The sequence below is a fragment of the Scyliorhinus torazame genome, chromosome 8, assembly GCF_047496885.1.
Source record: "Scyliorhinus torazame isolate Kashiwa2021f chromosome 8, sScyTor2.1, whole genome shotgun sequence".
Taxonomy (NCBI): Eukaryota; Metazoa; Chordata; class Chondrichthyes; order Carcharhiniformes; family Scyliorhinidae; genus Scyliorhinus; species Scyliorhinus torazame.
This window is the reverse complement of record NC_092714.1, coordinates 56,062,703-56,083,755: the sequence shown is the minus strand read 5'-3', so window position 1 is coordinate 56,083,755 and position 21,053 is coordinate 56,062,703. Positions and strand designations below refer to the sequence as shown.

Here is a 21,053-nt window from a genome sequence, read left to right as displayed (position 1 = left end):
AATGTTGTTCTCGGACGGAGATCAACAGCTAGTTCAGAGATTCAGAATTATGGCTAGCTGTGATTCTGCTATTCAGAGGACCATAGATGCGTGATAATGGGTAACAAGGCAAATAATAAGCGGGGAAGAGGTCCGAAAAAAACACCTTGAGTGGGAGCTGCCAAATGTGTGACCAATCACTCCATGGCTGCGACCGGAAGTCCTCAATATTATTTTCATTGTCATTTTTCATCCACAGTCCTCTATCATTTAGAATTTACTCATCAAAATTGCCAAATCACCATGATCTTACAGCAGTGATGCATTAAGGCAAGTAAAAGAAGACTTTTACAGATTATTTCAAACAGTAACAATGTTCAGTGCCTAGAATCACTGCAGGAGTTCCTCAGGGTAGTATCCTGGGCCCCAACCACCTTCAGCTGATTCATCAATGTTCTGCCTGCCAACATAGGTGAGGATGTTCGCTGATGACGGCACTATGTTAAGGACCATTTGCGACTCCTCAAATATTAAAGCCGTCCATGTCAAAATGCAGGACACTATCAAGGCTGGGGCTGACAAATGGCAAATAACACTCGCACTGCACAAACGCCAGGCAATGACCATCTCCATCAAAAGAAAATCTAACCATTGCCCCATGACATTCAATGGCAATAGCATCAGTGAATCCGCCACTATCAACATCCTGGGGGTTACCATTGACTAGAAACTCAACTGGACGAGCCATATAAATAATGTGATTACAAGGTCAGAGGCTAGGAATCCTGTGGCGAGCAACTCCCCTCATGACTGCCTGTCCACCCTGTACTAGGCACAAGTCAGGAGTGTGATGGAACACTCTCCACTTTCCTGAATGAATGCATCTCGAACAACACTCAAAAAGCTTGGCATCATCCAGGACAAAGCATACCGCTGGATTGGCACCCCTTCCACAAACATTCTCTTCATTCATCACAAACTAACAGTGACAGCAGTGTGTACCATCTGAAAGGTGCACTACAGGAACTCATCAAGACTCCTGAGGCAGCATCTTCTAAACCCACAACCACCACCTTCTCGAAGGACAAGGTCCCCTCCATCCTGACTTGAGGGTCAAAATCTTGAACTTCCTAATAGCACTGTGGGTGTACCTACATCACATGGACTTCAGCAGTTCAAGCAGGCAGTTCATCACCACCTTCTCAAGGGAAATTAGGAGTGGGTAATTAATGTTGGCCTAGCCAGTGAAGCCTACATACCCAAAATGAATTAAATATTAAATGAGTCCAGTTAAACTTTAAATATTTGCCATAAAGGACAGCTTGCCCTCAGCACAAAAAAAGGAGGTTGAAAGTCTCCAAATTAGCTGCTCTGAATTTCAAGTGCTATGCCCTCCACAACCGCCTCCTTCAATCTACTCCGTCAGCATCCTTAACAATTTCAGATGCCAGCAGTTTGCTGGCAATATAAGTTTATAATTGCTCACTGTGGCATTTGATAATGACGGAAAATGTGACATAGATTGTCACTTCATTATTCTGACTTTGTTTGAATAAACCCACCCATTTTCAGTACTCCATGTCTGCTGTCATTTCCATTGGAAAATCCTGACAGTGCCTAATACCCAACTGATTATTTTCACACACCCCTCTTTCCCCCCACCGCCCCCTACCATTTGTACCCCAACCTCCAGTAGCACTTGCAACAGCACCAACAATGTGGAAATTTGAAGTTCATACGTCTTTTGATTAAAAAAACTTTATGATTCAAAAATCAGAAAATATTTATCATAGCATCTAAAAGATTTTCATGCTTCACCTGGCAGACACACTCAGCAACTTTTACTCTTGGCTGAAGATATCTGAGTCCTCCTGGAGACAGAATTTACAAATTGTGGGGATGCCTGAAGGCATCAAGGGAGCGGATGCCGGCACGTATGTAGCCAAGATGCTGTAGAAGTTGATGAGGGAAGGGTGCCTTTGACTGGCCCTTGGAGATAGACCGAGCCCATAAGGCGCTGATGAGTAAGCCACAGGCGAACGAGCCACCAAGGGCGATGGTGGTGCGTCTTCACCGGTTCCTGGGTAAGGAAAAGATTTGAGATGGGCGAGGCAGATGAGGAAGTGGACCTGTGAAGGGAACGAGCTCTGGGTGTACCAGGGCCTGGGCACGGACCTGGCGAAGAGGAGGGCCGAGTTCAATTGGGTGAAAGCTGCCCTCTTTAAGAAGGGGATGAAGTTCGGGATGTTGTATCCGGCCCACCTCTGGGTCACCTTTTAATAGCCGAGAACATTATTTTGGAACGCCAGAGGAGGCGATGGAACTATTACGAGACAATGGACTGGCAGGAGAAGGAGGACACTGAACTTTGGAGTCATTCATATGGGGAAGAGTGAAGTGTTCACAATTGAGGCCAGGGGGCAGGTGAGTAGTTTGGGTGAGCTGCCGTTCAAGGTAGCTTCAGATACTTGGGCATCCAGGTGGTGCGGGATGGGCACAGTTGCATAAGCTGAACCTGGTGGAGTAGATGAAGGGATATTTTAAGAGGTGGGATGTGTTGCCACTGATACTGGAGGGACGGGTGAAGACAGTGAAAATGATGGTGCTGCCAAGGCTCTTAGTTGTCTTTCAGAACCTTCCAATCCTCGTCCCAAAATCATTTTTTAAGAAGGTTTAATTTCTTTTCAATTTCATTGTTTGCATCCGCCCTGCCTGCGACAGTGGCGACATGTCCCATCCACGGCGAAGTTCACTTGTGCTTTTAAAAATCATGAAACTGGCGCTGTGGCCGATGATGGAGAAAGAGGGGGTAGGGAAAGTGTCCAACATTGCTATAGGGTGCTGACAGTTGTACTGCCGTCTGGGGTGCTACTGTCAGGGCCGGGGGGAATAGCGACGGGGTGCCCAGGAGGTGGGCTGTGGATGGGCTTAAAACACGTGCAGCAGCCGGCAAGGCAGCCATGCAGCTGCGCACGCTGCTGACTGCCCACGGTGAACCTAGGGCCACAGGTTGTATGTGTCTCCCCCAGGGCATCCCCCTAGCACGCTGATGCGTGCTCATCCCTCTGGCCCCAACCAACCCATCAGCGGGATGAGCACGCACCAGCGTTTCCAGTACCACCTTGTTGGCTGGGGTGAGTGTGAGGAGTAAATTGTATATGCGGCTGCAGTGTGTGAGCCTCCCGAGTGTCAATCACGGACCCCGTGAATCCCGCACTGTTTTTCATCGGATCAATTGTTGGTGCTAGCTCCTCCATGGTCGCTGAAGTCCACGAATCCTGCCTTGGCATCAACACTTAGTCTCAGGAATTGAAAATGCCACCGCTGATATTTTATCTGATGCTACATTCCTACTTAGTGTTCTGAAATAGTACAGTTACATTACAGCATGATCAAAAATTATATTAACAATTATGTTTCAGACAACCAGAACTATATTCCTTTAGAGCCTATGCTGCAATATTATACATTAACCCTCGCATGAAGATTTCCATCCAAGGGGAAAAGGTTCACGCTCAGCACCTCATCTTTTCCTTGTATAGGCCCAGGTAAGAGAATCATTTGCTAATGTCACCGTTTCAGAGCCCTTTTAAAATTCTACTTAGGTTTTGAAATCATGAAGCTTAATTCCAATTTTTCCAAGGGGCAAATCAAATTTGGACTTGTTTGTTCGACCGTCAGGGACAAAAGCTGCTCCAATTAGCCAATCATTCAAAATCTCACTGGTGAATATTTAATTAAACTATTAAATTTCTAGCTTGTTTCCTTTCATTTTCACTATTTCATTTACGTGTCAAATTGCTATGTTTGTATATCACTTTAAACACCTAATCCATTTTTCCAAATGTTTTATCAAAAGTAAGGAACTGGCAAGATTTACATAACTTTCAGGTAGTATGGATCCATACTGAGGTCCGGAATGAACTGCTGCCGTAAAGGTGGGAGTTATATTGTATCACCAGTGACCTTCACTATATCTGACAATCTTCACAAATTAAGGGCAACTAACATTGAAAAAATGACTTGATGTTTAATTGACATTGGTTGCTTTCTCAACAGGAAGTACATTTATATTTCCAAAGGGTTCAAAGTACGTGCTTCAAGAGAGCTAAAGGAGGCAGAACTTGCTGTTAAAATAGGTATGGATTAACACTAAATTGATTCTTCCAAGAATAATTCCATCAGTAAACATTACAGACTAGCTCCATTTTAATTCAGTGGGGAAAATCATTACCAACTGAGTGACCTTGTAATGACCTCCAATTGGCATTATTGGTTGGCCAATTGGAGTATGAGCTCCCTCAATGATAGCTCATTGAGGGGGCCCATATAAGCACCTGTGTCGGCTTTGTGAGGCAGTCCTAAGTTGACTGGAATGCTAGCAGCACTGTTTGGAGCTGCTCGTGTATATAAGTTATTGCAAATAAATACTGGTGTGGTGACGGAACCCCTGCCTCCTGTGGATCATTACAGACCTTGTTCACTTGAGTTCATTTAATTTCAAGGCTAAATCACTGTGACTTATAAATAAGCCATTCTATAACTCGTGGCCCCCCCCCCCCCCCCCGGTTTCCCAGCAGCATGGGGTGGGTTCAATGGAAATCCCATCCCACTGCCAGCAAACGGCACGCTGCCGAGAAACATGCGGCTGGGTGACTGGAGAATCCAGGCCATGATGTTCTTTTTTAAAAAGATGTAATTGCATCCTTGTCATTCCTCATTATACTTTCTCTAATAGATTAATTTAACTATTTTTTTCCCCCCTACTCTCTTGTTTTGAAGGAGGTAATTTATGCTTGCATGTATTTTTTCAGTACAAATTTACAATACTTCACCCAAGCACCCACTTGCATGCATGAATCTAAAGAATATATTAGCAGGTTAATTATTCATCAGGTTCATGGTTAAAGAATAAGAGCTAAATTAAATTCTGTCCGAACCTGACCTCTGAATGTACATAAATTCTCAGCCAAATTGCTTGATAAAGAAGGCCACGCTATGGAAAATTTCCCCTGCTCTTGTCCAGGCTCAGCAGAGGTCATGGGTACGATTTAATGACCGCGTTCCGCCCGGTGTGGATTCGTGAACGCCGGTTAAATCGCAGGAGAGCTGAAATCGGAATCGGCGGTGGTCGCGGATTGGTTTGCGATCTAACGGCCCTGCTCCAATTGGCGGGGTCCAGATCCCACCGAGACACGGCATGAAGCCAATTGAGACCAATTAAGGGTAATCTCCACCTCATTAACAAGGTGGAAGCCCAATCTAATGGCCTCCCATGAGCTAATCGACTCTCCGGCGAGTGGTTACATTGGCACCGCTTAGCATTCCGATTTAAAATCAGGGACCTGGCGCAATGGCTGCTGAGGTGATTGGAGGAGGTGAGTAGCCATCTTCATATTCAGGCATACAGAGACAGAGTGTGTGTGTGTGTGTGTAGTTGGGGAGGCTGGTCGCCCCTGGGGTGGGGGCTCAGTGCCTGTGGGTCCTAAAGGCCCTCCCCCTAATTGTCTGTACCCATATTGGGGGCAACTGCAGCCTCTGCCAACCTGACCTATTGAATACATCCATGACAGAGCCCTGTGCCTGGTTATGTGCTGAAGGTCACTTTAACTGTGAGCAGTCTCTTAGCTATACAGCTGAAGGCTATTACTGATAAGGAATCGGTATTGTAGCACTACTGCCCAGGCAGGGGGAAGTTGGGGGGGGGGCCTCATGGTCCCTATTTACAGGTGGCACAACCCCCCACCCCGTCACTCAGTCATTATCGTCTTTATCATCCACGCTATGCCGCTATGTATAAGCGTGTTTCCAAGATGCATATCAGAGGAGGATGCAGCCTGCTGCATTTCATGCCCTTGGCGGATGTCCCCTGGAGGGCCTGGGGCCTGGCAGGCTTACCGTGTCCCTTGCATTGCCATGCCACTCTGCGCCTGCTGACCCACTGTTGTCACGAGGTGTGGGATTCGGGTGAGTTGAAGAGCGTTATGGTCTCCCTAGTGGGAGGCACCGGGTTGGCCTTCAGCGCTACCTCCGCCTGGACAGTGTCCATGGGGCTCTGGGGATCTTCATGGGATGGGGGGGGGGCAGCTGGAATGAGCTCCAGAGGCCTTGGCACTGCCCCCCCCCAATGCATCATGGCGTTGCTCCTCAGTGACTAGGATATTCTCTGCATAGCCTCAGCAATGTCCACCTGCATCTGGAACAGGCCGCATAGTGACTGGGACATGTTGTCGACGCCCTCAGCCATGGTCGTCACTGACTGAGCCATGCCTTCAGCGCGCCACTCAGGGTACTGACGTCATGCTTCCGGCTTTCCACTGCGGGTGCCACCCTGGCTGTGTTGGCCTTGGTGCCACGCATTGTCACCATCATCTCGTGCGCATGTAACCTCTGGGACTCCTCCAATTGGCTATGCACTCGCTGGACTGTCGCTGACATCCCCTCCTGAATCTCACACCCGCACCATCTGCATCAGCTCTGCGATAACCTTGTCCAGAGGCTCAGCTTTTGACCGGGACTAATTGCTGGGATCCAGCAGACCTCCGACTCCGACTCCCTTGGATGTTCCTACCTCCACCTAATGTGCATTAGCAACTGTGTGGTGCTCACCAGATTGTGCCCCTGAAGCTTGCAATAGAGTCATAGATGTTTACATGGAAAGGCCGTTCGGCCCAGCTTGTCCGTGCCACCCAGTTTCTATCACTAAGCTAGTCCCACTTGCCTGCATTTTGCCCATATCCCTCTATACCCACCCTGCCCATGTAACTGTACCCACTTCTACCACGGTCTCGCTGGCCCAACCATCGGGAAGCACTCGGGAAGTGCCACCCGCTACGGCATTTAGAACTTCCCCCATTAAATTGCAATCCCAGGAATTGAAATTACGAAGTTTTGGTTCATACATTACTACTAAACATGCAGTGTAATTAGAGTTATTAGGGTCCTTTCCTCCCTGAATTTTGCTGACGTTACTTTAAGTTCTGCTAGTTTCTACTAACCAATAGTAACATTAAACTGTTTTCATTATACTTTTGTTGCCTTTTAGTTCATGCAGAATTAGATAGAAAGGATGCAAACTAATTATTGTCGTGTTGGGTGTCTGGTCTACAAACAGGTCAACACGGCTGGAGATGGTGTAACTCTTATTTTATTAACAACTCAACTGTAATAACATACTGTAAGCTTGGGTACGCGCATTACCAGCTTATCTGTGGACCCTGTCCTATCACTGTCTAGGTGAGGTACTCAGCACATGGTGAATGTCTGAGAGGCAGGCTGTGAGCTCTGCTCTGAGCTGGCTGCTGCTAGAATGAACGGGAACTCTGGTGTCCCCTGTCTTTATAGTGCGTGTGCTCTCACTGGTGATTGGCTGCGATGTTGTGTATGTCCATCAGTGTGTCAGTGTGTGTGTGATTGCACCATGATATGCTGATGTATATCATGACATCCCCCCTTTTCGCAAAGAATATGTGCCTACATGAGAATAAATAAAGTGTAGTGAGTGTGCCTGATCATGTGTGTGCATTATTTACATCAATATGTACATGTGGCTATGATATATACACGGGAAGGTGCCAGGTGCAGAGGAAAACTATGTTACACCAAGAACGAAACAAATGCTATTAACAAACGATGAAAAACTCTTAAACAGTACGGCAGAACAAGTCAGTGAGTCCAATAGTGCAAGGTTTATAAATCAAGTCTTTGGGGTGGGCGACAAATTTGGGTTGACCGTCAGGGTGGCACACCAATCGTCGTCCGGATCGATGCTGTGCACCGACAGCGGCTGGTGCGTTCGACTCGGGGACAGCTTGTTCTTGTTGATGACACCAATGCAGAAAGGCTCCCGGTCCTCAGTGTCACTGGTCTGTATGATGTCAGGATCGGACTCGTTGAACGTGGGTAGAATTGCCCGAACATTTCTGCGAGGCTGGTTAAACTGTTGCGAGTTGGCAGGCTGAGGTGCTCGACAGCAGGCAGCATTGTGGCCAAGCCTGCCACAGCGTAGGCATTGTCGCGCTTTGGCCGGACATTGCCGCTTTAAATGGGCGGGGCCACAGTTGCCGCACGTCATGATGTCAGTGCGTTCGTTGCACCACCGCGCATGCGCGGTGCGGTCTTGCTTAGTGCGCGCCTGCGCATTGCGTTCCTCCGCGCCAACGTCCCCTCTTTTGGCGCGTACAAGCGCGGGAGGCCTCGGAAAGCGCGCAGAACGGCCGCCCTCCTCCGGGCCATGGGCCGGGAGGTACTCGATCGTCTGGACCTGCTCCGCCTCGTGGGGCCCCTGCCGCGCCGTTTCAGCCGCCTGGATGTGTGAGTACCGGCTGGTGGCATTCTCATGCAGGACGCAGGTCTCGATGGCCGTCGCTAGGGTGAATTGCTTGATTTTAAGGAGCTGCTGGCGCAGGGTGTCTGACATGACCCCGAAAACTATCTGGTCACGTATCATGGAGTCACAGGTGGGCCCATAGCCGCAGGACTGCGCGAGGATGGGGAGGTGCGTTAAATAAGACTGGAAAGTCTCGTCCTTACCCTGCAGCGCTGCTGGAACAGGTACCTTTCGAAGCTTTCGTAAACTTCAACGCTGAAGTGTTCATCAAATTTTAGGGGCACCGTCTTGTATTTGGTTTCGTCCTCGCCGTCCGCGAATGTAAGGGAGTTAAAGATGTGGCTGGCGTGTTGCCCTGCCGTGGAGAGAAGAAGGGCAATCTTCCTGGTGTCCGATGCATTCTCCCTGTCTGTGGCCTCTAGGAAGAGCTGGAAGTGCTGTTTAAAAAGCTTCCAATTCACCCTGAAATTGCCAGCAATGCGTAGCGGTGGCGGCAGTTTGATGTTCTCCATGCTGCAGGATGGCGGATTGCTGATAAGTTGCAGGTAGGTCTCACAGGAGTTAGTATGCGTCCACTCCTGGAACCATGTCGTGTTGGGTGTTCTGGTCTACAAACAGGTCAACACGGCTGGAGATGGTGTAACTCTATTTTATTAACAACTCAACTGTAATAACATACTGTAAGCTTGGATACGTGCATTACCAGCTTATCTGTGGACCCTGTCCTATCACTGTCTAGGTGAGGCACTCAGTACATTGTGAATGTCTGAGAGGCAGGCTGTGAGCTATGCGCTCTGAGCTGGCTGCTGCTAGAATGAGCGGGAACACTGGTGTCCCTTGTCTTTATAGTGCGTGTGCTCTCACTGGTGCTTGGCTGCGATGTTGTGTGTGCTGGTTGGTCCTACTGTGTGTCCATCAGTGTGTCAGTGTGTGTGTGATTGCACCATGATGTGCTGATGTATATCATGACAATTATGATGAGGTAAGGATGATGCTGGATAATCAGAATGACAAGTGTCATTTAACTTGTTTGTCACTGGAGCTCACCAAATTTTTATTCCATTTGTTCCCTATTTGGCTTCATTTATTTTTCTCTAGTGCGAAGTACTATACGTATTTTATCTGATGGCACAGTTAAAACACATGGGGCTGGATTCTTCAATTCTGGGGCTATGTCCCCACGCCGGCGTGGGAACGGTGGTGTTTTGCACCAGACAAAATGGTGTAAAACGGCCACCGAGTCCCCGTTTTGCTGGGGGCTAGCATGCCGGCAGTGTAGAGCACCCGGCTCTAGCTGCCGATACGCGGCCACGCATGCGCACGGTGGCAGCTTGCAGTGGCCGCGCCGTGCTACATGGCGCGGGCCGCTCATGGACCCGGCCCTCAAAATAGTTCCCCCCCCCCCCCCCCCCCTTCGGCTGGCTCGTGCGACCCGGACCCCCATTCCCCCCCCCCCCCCCCCCACACAGTGCCCCAGCCCCTGATTAAGTGCCCTCCTGCCCGCGGGTCGGCCCTCCTCTGACTGTGGCGCCGCCGGACTGAGTCCGCAACCGCCACGCTAAGTTCCCGACGGATGGGACCACACGCCACTGATGCCTTTGGGATCTCGGCCGGTTGGGGCCGGAGCATCGGAGGGCAGCCCTCGGGCAATGGCTTCAATACGGGACAGAGAGTACACCGATTTGGTTGGGAACTTTGATTCTCCAGCTGATAGCCGAATACTATTCGGCAACCGGAGAATCCAGCCCATGGAATGGGAATTACACTCAGGAAAAGGCTTAGTTTGAGAGCAGAATTTACACATTACTTCTAAAACACTGATTAAATGTTCTTAGAAATGTTTTGAACGCTCGTCCAACTGTTGAAGCATCTTAAACTGTTTCTGAATTGGTATTTTCAGCAGAGGAAAGTATGCAGGAAGCAAAATTTAAACTGAAGGAGTTAGAAAAGACCTGTGACAGCACCATGGAAGCAGAGGTAAACCAATCATTTTAAAGTACTTTTGTTGATAATATCAGCGATTATCTTTCCTTTGTATCGTTCTGTAAAAATGGACGGTGCCGATTCAATTGATTTTAGGTTTCAATTGATTGTGATATGTCATACACCAAATAAAAGGAAAAGCATACGCTACACCAGGCTTATCCAGCAGTCGGCTATGCCCCTCTCTGTGAGGTTGTTGAAAATGCTGGTCAGCCAAGCCCATGAGTTTGAAAGATTTTGCTGGAGATAAGTGGGGAGAAGGAGGATGAGAGTGTGTGTGTCACACTCACTCACAGCCTTGGGGTTCTCATTCACCGTCAGCCCCACACACTGACAGGTACTGGGAGTGAGGGAGTGAGTCGGTGGGTCGGTCGGTGTGTGGGTCGGTCGGTCACCTTGTCACACTCTAATGGTTGCCTCTTTGTATCACTCATTTTTAAAAATTGTCGACTTGTGACATTTTGTCTTTTGCTCAGTCAACTTTTTTGTTTCATCCATCAGCTTTTTAAACAAAAATCAAACTTATTGCTGTGTCAAACCGCGTGTTGGATTCTCCGCATCCCGCGCCAAAATTGCGGCTGGTGCCGAGCCGGAGAATTAATTTCCCCGCACAGAATCGGGACCGGCGCCGGTTCCCCGCCGCTGCGCCGCGTATCACCTACCTGCAGCCATTGATGGAAGCCCGCTTGGCCATTCTCCGCCCCCGACCGGCCGAAGTCCCGATGGCGTGCACCACTCATGGTCCTGCCAGTCGGGGGCAGGCCGATCTGAGGGCAGGGGGGGCCTTGCATGCAGCCGGGCAATGATTGGGCAGGCGGTCAGGGTGGTGCGCGCTGCCGATCGAGGGGGTCTATTTTTAATGGCCAGGTCCGCGATCTGAGTCCACCATGGAGCCCGGCGCAGCCTCCGACCAGGGAGTGTGGGGGCCCGTATCTGCAGCAAAAGCTGCTAGTTTTACGCCGGGTCCCTGCCAACCACCTGCAGGGTTAGGAATATGTGGCCCTTTCACTTAGTTTTTCTGGCGTGAGAAGTCCACGGTTTTTACGACGGCGTGGGGACTGTGGTAGGCTATATTAGGGGTATTGCGGTACCTAGGTGGGATATACCTTATACTGTAGTATGAGTGGTAAAACGTGCCTGCTGGTTCCGCCCAGCAGGCGGAGCATAAGAGTCTGTGTTTCACCCACAGCAGTCATTCTGTTCGAGCTGCTGGGCTAACTATTGTTCATTAAATCCTTCAATTAGACTACAATCTCGCTTCAGTAGTGATTGATCGTGCATCAGGGACATAGTCCCAAAAACAGGGAAGCCAACCCCAGATCTTTCCAAAATTGCTCATCAGTCCCCAGAGTGTGAGAAAATTAGAATGTGCACCCCCCCCCTCCCCACCCACCACACCCAAAAAGGTTGGCTGAGCCAGTGCTGCACTAACACTAGATAGAATGTCTTTGCCTTCCCATCTCTATGTTGAAATATCAAGAATACTGAATGGTAACAGATTCCAATGCTGGGCAGGATAGGATTCTAGTTGTATTACTATCATTGAGGTGAATCATTCAACTGAGGAAGGAGCAGTGCTCCGAAAGCTAGTGATTCGAAACAAACCTGCTGGACTTTAACCTGGTGCTGTAAGACTTCTTACTGGGACTTCACTGTCAGTGTTATAGGCATGGAACTGCATGTGTGGGGAGTGTGCCTGCAGCAAACCCAGTGAAGATTTAATTGTAATGTTGAGTTTTACACAATCAAACAATTTCAATTCTGAAGGCATACACATTGGATATGCTGTATCAAGGTTTTGGTAAGACTTCCATTCAGAATAAAGCATAGAGACAGAGTTGAATTATTTTGCATCCAATTTAATAAAGGACAAATTTGGAAATATTCCCTTTGTCGAATCTATAGCTTGCTAACAATCAAGTATATTTTTCCTTTTGCTTTCTCACTGATTTTAAGATGTCCTCTTTCTAGAATCAGTTCAAGTTTGCTGATGCGCATAGTAGCTTATTAAAGTCACAGAGAGATGTAGACCGGAAGAAGAACTTGTATCAAGAAAAGCTACGGTATTCTGTAATTTAATTGGAAGTTCTCTTAGCATTTGATATTGATCAGTGAGTACCTCTGCATGCTGGGGAAAATTGTTACATTTGTCATGATCCCCGCAGAGACTGATAACTTTTAAACAAAATGATTGAATGCCCAGTGACTGACAAAAGATTGCATGACAAGATTTCAGGTTTGAAGGCTTTTACTGGAAAAAGGAATTTAAAACAACTTTAATAAAATGATACTTAGTATACATCTAATATTGGAAACTACAGAATCGCTGGCAGTGAGACCTCTGGATCCACATGCACCCCCCTGCAGCATGGCTCCTGCCTGACTGTGGCGCCTCTGAACAGAATCCACAGCCGCCATGCCAGGTTCCCGACTGCTGAGACCATGAGTGAACCGCGCGGTCGGGAACTCGGCCCATCGCATTGAGGGGGTAGTCCTGAGTCTGTCCCAACGGCGTGCAGGGTGCACCGCTATGATGCCGTTTTGGTGGGGGCGGAACACCCGAAAACAGGCGCCGATTCCATCGTAACCAGGGATTCTCTGCCCAATCGGCGATTACGAAATCGGCGTCGGGGCACGGAGAATCCCACCCTATGTTCTCCGGCCACTGTTGAATTGCACCTGATTTGCGCTCCCGCTAAGAGCACAAATCAACACCCTGGGAGTGCAAATCAAGAAGTGAGTCACAATACTTAGCTCCCCCCCCCCCCCCCCCCCCCCCATCACCACCAGAGACCCCCTAATTTCAGAGACACCCTTGCCTGGAAGTCCCCCATAAGGGAGACTCTTGCCTGGAAATCTCCCATAAGACAGACCCTTACCCGGATGCCCCCCATAAGAGAGACACTTGGCTGAAAGTTCCCCCACAAGAGAGATCCTTGACTGGATGCCCCCCATAAGAGAGACTCTTGCCTGGATGCCCCTGTAAGAGACACCCTTGCCTGGGAGACCCCCATCAGAGAGACCTTTGCTTGGAAGACCCCGACAAGAGAGACCCTTGCCTGAAAGACCCCCATAAGAGAGACCCTTGCCTGGAAGCCCCCTATAAGAGAGACCCTTGCCTGGAAGCCCCCCATAAGGAGACCCTTGCCTGGAAGCCCTCCTCCAAGTCCAGCATCAATTCTCAGCCATGTGATTCCGGCCCAGACACATACGAGCCCGGAGAATATGGTGCCCAGCCCGTTAATAGGATGCCAATGGGCCTTAATGTTCTACTTGCATCCTCCTGTTGTCGCGGACGTGAACCTCGATCCCGTGCAAGGGGAAATGGAGCATCAGAATGGATGTCTTTTTATCTGACACTGGATTCTTCACCGCATCAGGAACTCCATTACTGGTGGCAGTCGGTGGTGAATCCAGCCCACAGGGATTGACTTTCCTCCCACGTTTCTGCTTAATGGAGCTTACAGAAAGAACAGACTCTCTGCTGACCACACGAGCACAATTGCAGAAAGTGCAGAGCACATCAAACAATCCTCCCCCCCCATGTGATGAATTGATTTTTTTAAGGGAGACATGTTAAAGCAAAGTAATTAAAGAGAAGTTGATTCATTAAAATCTTAATTAAATTGGCTCGAGAGGAGAGCCCCATATAGAATATAGAACATTACAGCGCAGTACAGGCCCTTCGGCCCTCAATGTTGTGCCGACCTGTGAAACCACTCTAAAGCCCATCTACACTATTCCCTTATCGTCCATATGTCTATCCAATGACCATTTGAATGCCCTTAGTGTTGGCGAGTCCACTACTGTTGCAGGCAGGGCATTCCACGCCCTTACTACTCTCTGAGTAAAGAACCTACCTCTGACATCTGTCCTATATCTATCTCCCCTCAATTTAAAGCTATGTCCCCTCGTGCTAGACATCACCATCCGAGGAAAAAGACTATCACTGTCCACCCTATCCAATCCTCTGATCATCTTGTATGCCTCAATTAAGTCACCTCTTGACCTTCTTCTCTCTAACGAAAACAGCCTCAAGTCCCTCAGCCTTTCCTCATAAGATCTTCCCTCCATACCAGGCAACATTCTAGTAAATCGCCTCTGCACCCTTTCCAATGCTTCCACATCTATAATGCGGCGACCAGAATTGCACGCAATACTTCAAATGCGGCCGCACCAGAGTTTTGTACAGCTGCAACATGACCTCATAGCTCAAACTCAATCCCTCTACCAATAAAAGCTAACACACCATTCGCCTTCTTAACAACCCTCTCAACCTGGGTGGCAACTTTCAGGGATCTATGTACATGGACACCGAGATCTCTCTGCTCATCCACACTGCCAAGAATCTTACCATTAGCCCAGTACTCTGTCTTCCTGTTATTCCTTCCAAAATTAATCACCACACACTTTTCTGCATTAAACTCCATTTGCCACCTCTCAGCCCAGCGCTGCAGCTTATCTATGTCCCTCTGTAACTTGTAACATCCTTCCACACTGTCCACAACTCCGCTGACTTTAGTGTCATCTGCAAATTTACTCACCCATCCTTCTACGCCCTCCTCCAGGTCATTTATAAAAAAGATAAACAGCAGTGGCCCCAAAACAGATCCTTGTGGTACACCATTAGTAACTGGACTCCAGTCTGAACATTTCCCATCAACCACCACCCTTTGTCTTCTTCCAGCTAGCCAATTTCTGATCCAAACTGCTAAATCACCCTGAATCCCATGCCTCCGTATATTCTGTAGTAACCTACCGTGGGGAACCTTATCAAACGCTTTACTGAAATCCATATACACCACATCAACTGCTTTACCCTCATCCACCTGTTTGGTCACCTTCTCAAAGAACTCAATAAGGTTTGTGAGGCACGACCTACCCTTCACAAAACCGTGTTGACTATCTCTAATCAAATTATTCCTTTCCAGATGATTATACACCCTATATCTTATAAACCTTTCCAAGATTTTGCCCACAGCAGAAGTAAGGCTCACTGGTCTATAGTTACGTGGGTTGTCTCTACTCCCCTTCTTGAACAAGGGGACAACATTTGCTATCCTCCAGTCTTCTGGCACTATTCCTGTAGACAAAGGTGACTTAAAGATCAAAGCCAAAGGCTCAGCAATCTCCTCCCTAGCTTCCCAGAGAATCCTAGGATAAATCCCATCCGGCCCAGGGGATTTATCTATTTTCACACTTTCCAGAATTGCTAACACCTCCTCCTTATGAACCTCAAGCCCGACTAGTCTGGTAGCCTGAATCTCAGTATTCTCCTCGACAACATTGTCTTTTTCCTGTGTGAATACTGACGATAAATATTCATTTGGCACTTCTCCTATCTCCTCGGAGTTACAATCTGAGTTACAAAGTGATATAGATGAGGGGGAAGAAACAAGGCAGGTAAAATATCAATAAGGGAAAGTTTTAAAAAAAATAATCTTTATTAGTGTCACTGACGAAAAATATTCATTTAGCACCTCTGCTATCTCCTTGGACTCCAAGCACAACTTCCCACTACTTTCCTTGACTGGCCCTACTCTTACCCTAGTCATTTGTTTATTCCTGACATATCTATAGAAAGCTTTAGGGTTATCCTTGATCCTACCTGCCAAAAACAGGTCTTCTCTCTTTAGGTCCTTCCTAGCTAACTTGTAACTCTTGAGCACCCTAACTGAACCTTCATGTCTCATCTTTACATAAGCCTCCTTCTTCCTCTTGACAAGTAAACCACGGTTCCCTTGCTCGACCACTTCCTCCCTGCCTGACAGGTACATACTTACCAAGGACACGTGTAGCTGTTCCTTGAACAAGCTCCACATTTCCATTGTGCCCATCCCCTGCAGTTTTCCTGTACATCCGATACATCCTAAGTCTTGCCTCATCGCATCATAATTGCCTTTCCCCCAGATATAACTCTTGCCCTGCGGTATATACCTATCCCTTTCCATCACTAAAGTAAACGTAATCGAATTGTGGTCACTGTCACCAAAGTGCTCACCTACCTCCAAATCTAACACCTGTCCTAGTTCATTACCCAGTACCAAATCCAATACGGCCTCGCCTCTCGTTGGCCTATCTACATACTGTGCCAGGAAACCCTCCTGCACACATTGGACAAAAACGGACCCATCTAAAGTACTCGAGCTATAGCGCTTCCAGTCAATATTTGGAAAGTTAAGGTCCCCCATAACAACTACCCTGTTGCTTTCGCTCCTAGCCAGAATAATCTTTGCAATCCTTTCTCTACATCACTGGAATGTTTCGGAGGCCTATAGAAAACCCCTAACAGGGTGACCTCTCCTTTCTTGTTTCTAACCTCAGCCCATACTACCTCAGCAGACGAGTCCTCATCAAACGTCCTTTCTGCCACTGTAATATTGTCCTTGACTAACAATGCCACCCCTCCCCCGCTTTTACCACCTTCCCTGAGCTTACTGAAATATCTAAACCCCGGCACCTGCAACAACCATACCTGTCCCTGCTCTATCCATGTCTCCGAAATGGCCACAACATCGAAGTCCCAGGTACCAACCCATGCCGCAAGTTCACCCACCTTATTCCGGATGCTCCTGGCATTGAAGAAGACACACTTTAAACCACCTTGCTGCCTGCTGGTACGCTCCTGCAACTTTGAAACCTTACTCATGACCTCACTACTCTCAACCTCCTGTATACTGAAGCTACAATTCAGGTTCCCAAGCCCCGGCTGAACTAGTTTAAACCCTCCCGAAGAGCATTAGCAAATTTCCCCCCCCCCCCAGGATATTGGTACCCCTCTGGTCCAGGTGTAGACCATCCCATTTGTAGAGGTCCCACCGACCCCAGAATGAGCCCCAATTATCCAGAAATCTGAAACCCTCCCTCCTGCACCATCCCTGTAGCCACGTGTTCAACTCCTCTCTCTCCCTATTCCTCGTCTCGCTATCACGTGGCACGGGTAACAACCCAAAGATAATAACTCTGTCCTAGATCTAAGTTTCCACCCTAGCTCCCTGAATTCCTGCCTAACATCCCTATCCCTTTTCCTACCTATGTCGTTGGTACCTATGTGGACCACGACTTGGGGCTGCTCCCCCTCCCCCTTAAAGATCCCGAAAACACGATCCGAGACATCATGGACCCTGGCACCTGAGAGGCAACACTCCAACCGCGAGTCTCTCGTTCCCACAGAATCTCCAATCTATCCCCCTAACTATGGAGTCTCCAATGACTCATGCTCTACTCCTCTCCCCCCTTCCCTTCTGAGCAACAGGGACAGACTCTGTGCCAGAGACCTGGACCCCATGGCTTACCCCTGGTAAGTCCTCCCTCCCCCCCCCCCCCCCCCCCCCCCCCCCCCAACAGTATCCAAAGCGGTATACTTGTTACTAAGGGGAACGACCTCAGCGGATCCCTGCACTGACTGCTTCCTCCCAGTCCCTCTCACCGTCACCCATCTATCTTTATTCCTCGGAGTAACTACATCCCTGAAGCTTCTATCTATGACCACCTCTGCCTCCCGAATGATCCGAAGTTCCTCCAGCTCCAGTTCCCTAACGCGGTTTCTGAGGTATATATCGTGATAATTGTGTATGTATAATAAAATAATGAAGAAGGAGTGTTTATTTCTAGTTACTGATAAAAGTCTTAGTAGTTATTTGTCAAAATATTCAGGTCTTCTCATGTTAAGTTTTTCCTCAACATTAAATTCTGATAAGTCTCTCACAAGCTGGTGCTTTAGTAGCATTCTATCACTCTCTGGTGACAGCAAATGGGTATTGCAGAACTTCATAGGTACGGATGTTTGGTTGAGTCATTGTTTATTTTGTTCACATTTTAATTGCATGAGTACATATTACTTTATTCATTTTCTGAACATTTCTTTGCAGGACTTTGCACATCCACTGGTTCAATTCACCGTCGGTGACTTATAAGGGTAATAGGTTCAGGAGTGAACAGTTTCAGTGATCTTTTGCAATACCTTTTGCTGGTCTTTACAGGGATTCCGAACGTTTTTTTATTCACCCAACGAAAAATGTGTTTCCCTTTTAGGTCAAACAAAAATGCAAGTTCTTGTGACAGACTTAAGTTCTTTTCTGTTTCATGAAAGTGATAACTTCTGTTGTCTCTGCATGCACTCATTAATTGCCACCTTGATCCTAAACTTATGCTTCTTTCTCCTTTCTTATGCCATGTTTTCTACCCTTATTTCCACACGTTCACCTTTCTTCCTTTATTTACACCACATTTTTCAATCGAACCTCCTCACCAAATCCATGCTGAACTAATTTTCCCCTGTCAATCAAGACTTTCATCTGACATCACTTTCTTCCAGCCTCTGTAGATTGATGTCTTATACTTAATCCTGCACAGTGAGTTTTCTGGACCTTGTTGCTAACTTTTGGTTGGTTCTTAATTTGGCTGCTGGGTTGAGCTGTTTACAGGGTAGCAAGTAGGAGCGTCTATCTCGTAGCGTGCGTTGACTTGGGACTTACTTGGTCTGGTGCAGCTGCTAGGCTGGTCTCTCTCTTCGGTGAGAGCTAAAGCCAAAGGAGGCAGATTCTCCCTTGGGTGATACCTCTTATACTGCAAAGGGGTTCGCGCTCTTTTGGGCGGGCCTTGAACTTGGCCTCAACTAATTGGGTCTTTGCCAATCATCGGTATCGATCTTCCTCCAATAGAGGGGTGGTTCCCTGATCGCTGGCCGTGTCCTGGTGACTGTCAGTCTGCTTTGTCTTAGCTTCTTCACCGGGGAGTCTGTCCTAACATTGTGTATCTAAATGTTTCCCTTTTGTCCCCGGAGATGACTCATTAGTATGTAAATCATTTGGTAGTTTCTGTGCTGTCTGAGCGTTTCAGGTTCTAATCAACAGACAGAGTTTGCACCTGCTGGTTTCTTAGAATTGTCCAATTTTCCCTGCATTCTTTGCGGCTGTCCATTTTGTAATCGGGACATGGCCATATCAGATGGCTACAAGCTCAGGAAACCTGGTGGCTAAAAGGAGGCATGCCCTCCTGGATCCAGGAGGTAAATGCCTTTCAACTTGCCTCCTGGTTCCAGCTTACCTGCTTCACCACCATCATCACACTGCTCCCCCCTCAGCATATTGAAATGTAAGTGTACTATGTGACCATATTAATAACTCGCATTATAATATTTCAAACTTGCAATGCTTGAAATATGGTTAAGTTAATGTTACAGTGCATTACTTTCCAATTAGGCATTTCTAGAAATAATTCAGAATTTTGCATCTGATATCTTTGAAGCACCAGTTTTCTACTTTGATATAATTTAATGTCACTTATCATTTAAGTTGTATAAAGAGAATGCAAAAATCTCATTGCACTGGTAATTTGCTACATTGTGCAATGGCGCATTAAAAATCTGTATTTAATATATAAGCTGTCATCTGGCATTGTATTTATAGAGCACTGAAAGACCCACATAAACTGACTTTTACTTTTGGCGTGAACATTGAGAAAAGAAACTTGGATGGAATGTTTATTTATAACAACAGCCGCCTAATCAAAATGTATAAGAGAATTGGAGTACAGCTGAACCGTATGTTAAGGTGTGTTGCATTGTTCTGCACAAAACTCTCCATTTTAACAAAAACTTTAAAAATTGACAAGTGGAACAAAAGTGATGCTAATGGTAATTGTTCATTATAACTGAAAAGGCACACAAACTGTGGGGAAAATACTGAACACTTGGGGCTATAAATTGGTCCACACCTGTTTGGGTTGGTAGTTATTATTGGCAACCTGCCCGTGCGCCTGTTGAGACGGAAGTCGGCAGCAGACAAATTTGGTGCTGCCATCTCATTTACCTCATTGTCAAAATAGGCCGAGCATCTCCTGTACTGCTGGCTGCCCTTGCACTGATGTGTGCCATCAACACTGTGCTCCCCCCTCAGCATGGTGACATTTATAACTCAAATTAAATATTTGAAATTTGCAATGCTTGAATATAGTTAAGTTAATGTTACAGGGCATTACTTTCCAATTAAGCATTCTAGAAATAATTCTGAATTTTGCATCTGATATCTCAGAAGCACCAATTTTCTACTTTGATATTTACGCCGTGCGCAACAGGGTCGCTGTATCATGCATAGAAAGTATTTATTATATGGTTATAGACTGGGAAGTGTCAAACTTCAAAGAGACCTGGGTGACCTTATTCAGAAGTCACTAAAAGTTAACATGCAGGTACAACAAGAAATGGAGGCAAATTGTTGTGCCTCCTGGCTTGGATTCATAGTTCAGGGCATGGGAGAGTGAGGACTTGGAGAGGTTTAGGGACATGTTTCTGAAGGTAGGTTCACCAGTTCAGACAGTTTTAGTGATGTTCCAGCTTCCAAGAGGGAATTCGGGTACTTTCAGGTTCGTGACTTTCTACGTAAGGAGCTTCCTTCATTTCCCCTGGCACCGTCACCCTCCCTCTTCAACAGAGTCCTGTCTTTGGCCGAGTTATGGGAGGGTAAGATTTTCAATATTTATGGGTAGGTGTTGTTGACGGAGCAGGCTTCATTGGAAGAAGTAAAGGGGAAATGGGAGCGTGAACTGGGTTTGTTTTTTAAGGGGGGAGGGTGTGGAGTGAGGCTCTTCGCAGGGTCGACTTCACCTGCTCATGAGCTAGGTTAAGCCTGATCCAGTTCAAGGTGGTGCACAAGGAGCACCTGACCAGGGCGCATATGAATGAGTTCTTGGGGGTGGAGGGAAAGTGTGAACGGTACTCGAGGGGCCGGTGAATCACACGCACATGTTTGGTCTTGCCCCT

The 21,053-nt window shown here is 47.4% G+C and overlaps 1 protein-coding gene across 1 annotated transcript in view; it reads left to right on the top strand.

Annotated features, from left to right (window-relative positions):
• The first annotated feature begins 86 nt into the window (after window positions 1-86).
• Window positions 87-21,053, top strand: part of LOC140428858 (ATPase MORC2A-like) — a 36,754-nt gene continuing 15,787 nt past the window's right edge. The window contains exons 1-6 of the mRNA XM_072515512.1: window positions 87-100; window positions 3,402-3,527; window positions 4,039-4,118; window positions 10,209-10,285; window positions 12,263-12,354; window positions 19,702-19,845. Coding sequence (XP_072371613.1) covers window positions 87-100; window positions 3,402-3,527; window positions 4,039-4,118; window positions 10,209-10,285; window positions 12,263-12,354; window positions 19,702-19,845 — 533 coding nt within the window. The remainder of the gene's footprint in view (window positions 101-3,401; window positions 3,528-4,038; window positions 4,119-10,208; window positions 10,286-12,262; window positions 12,355-19,701; window positions 19,846-21,053) is intronic.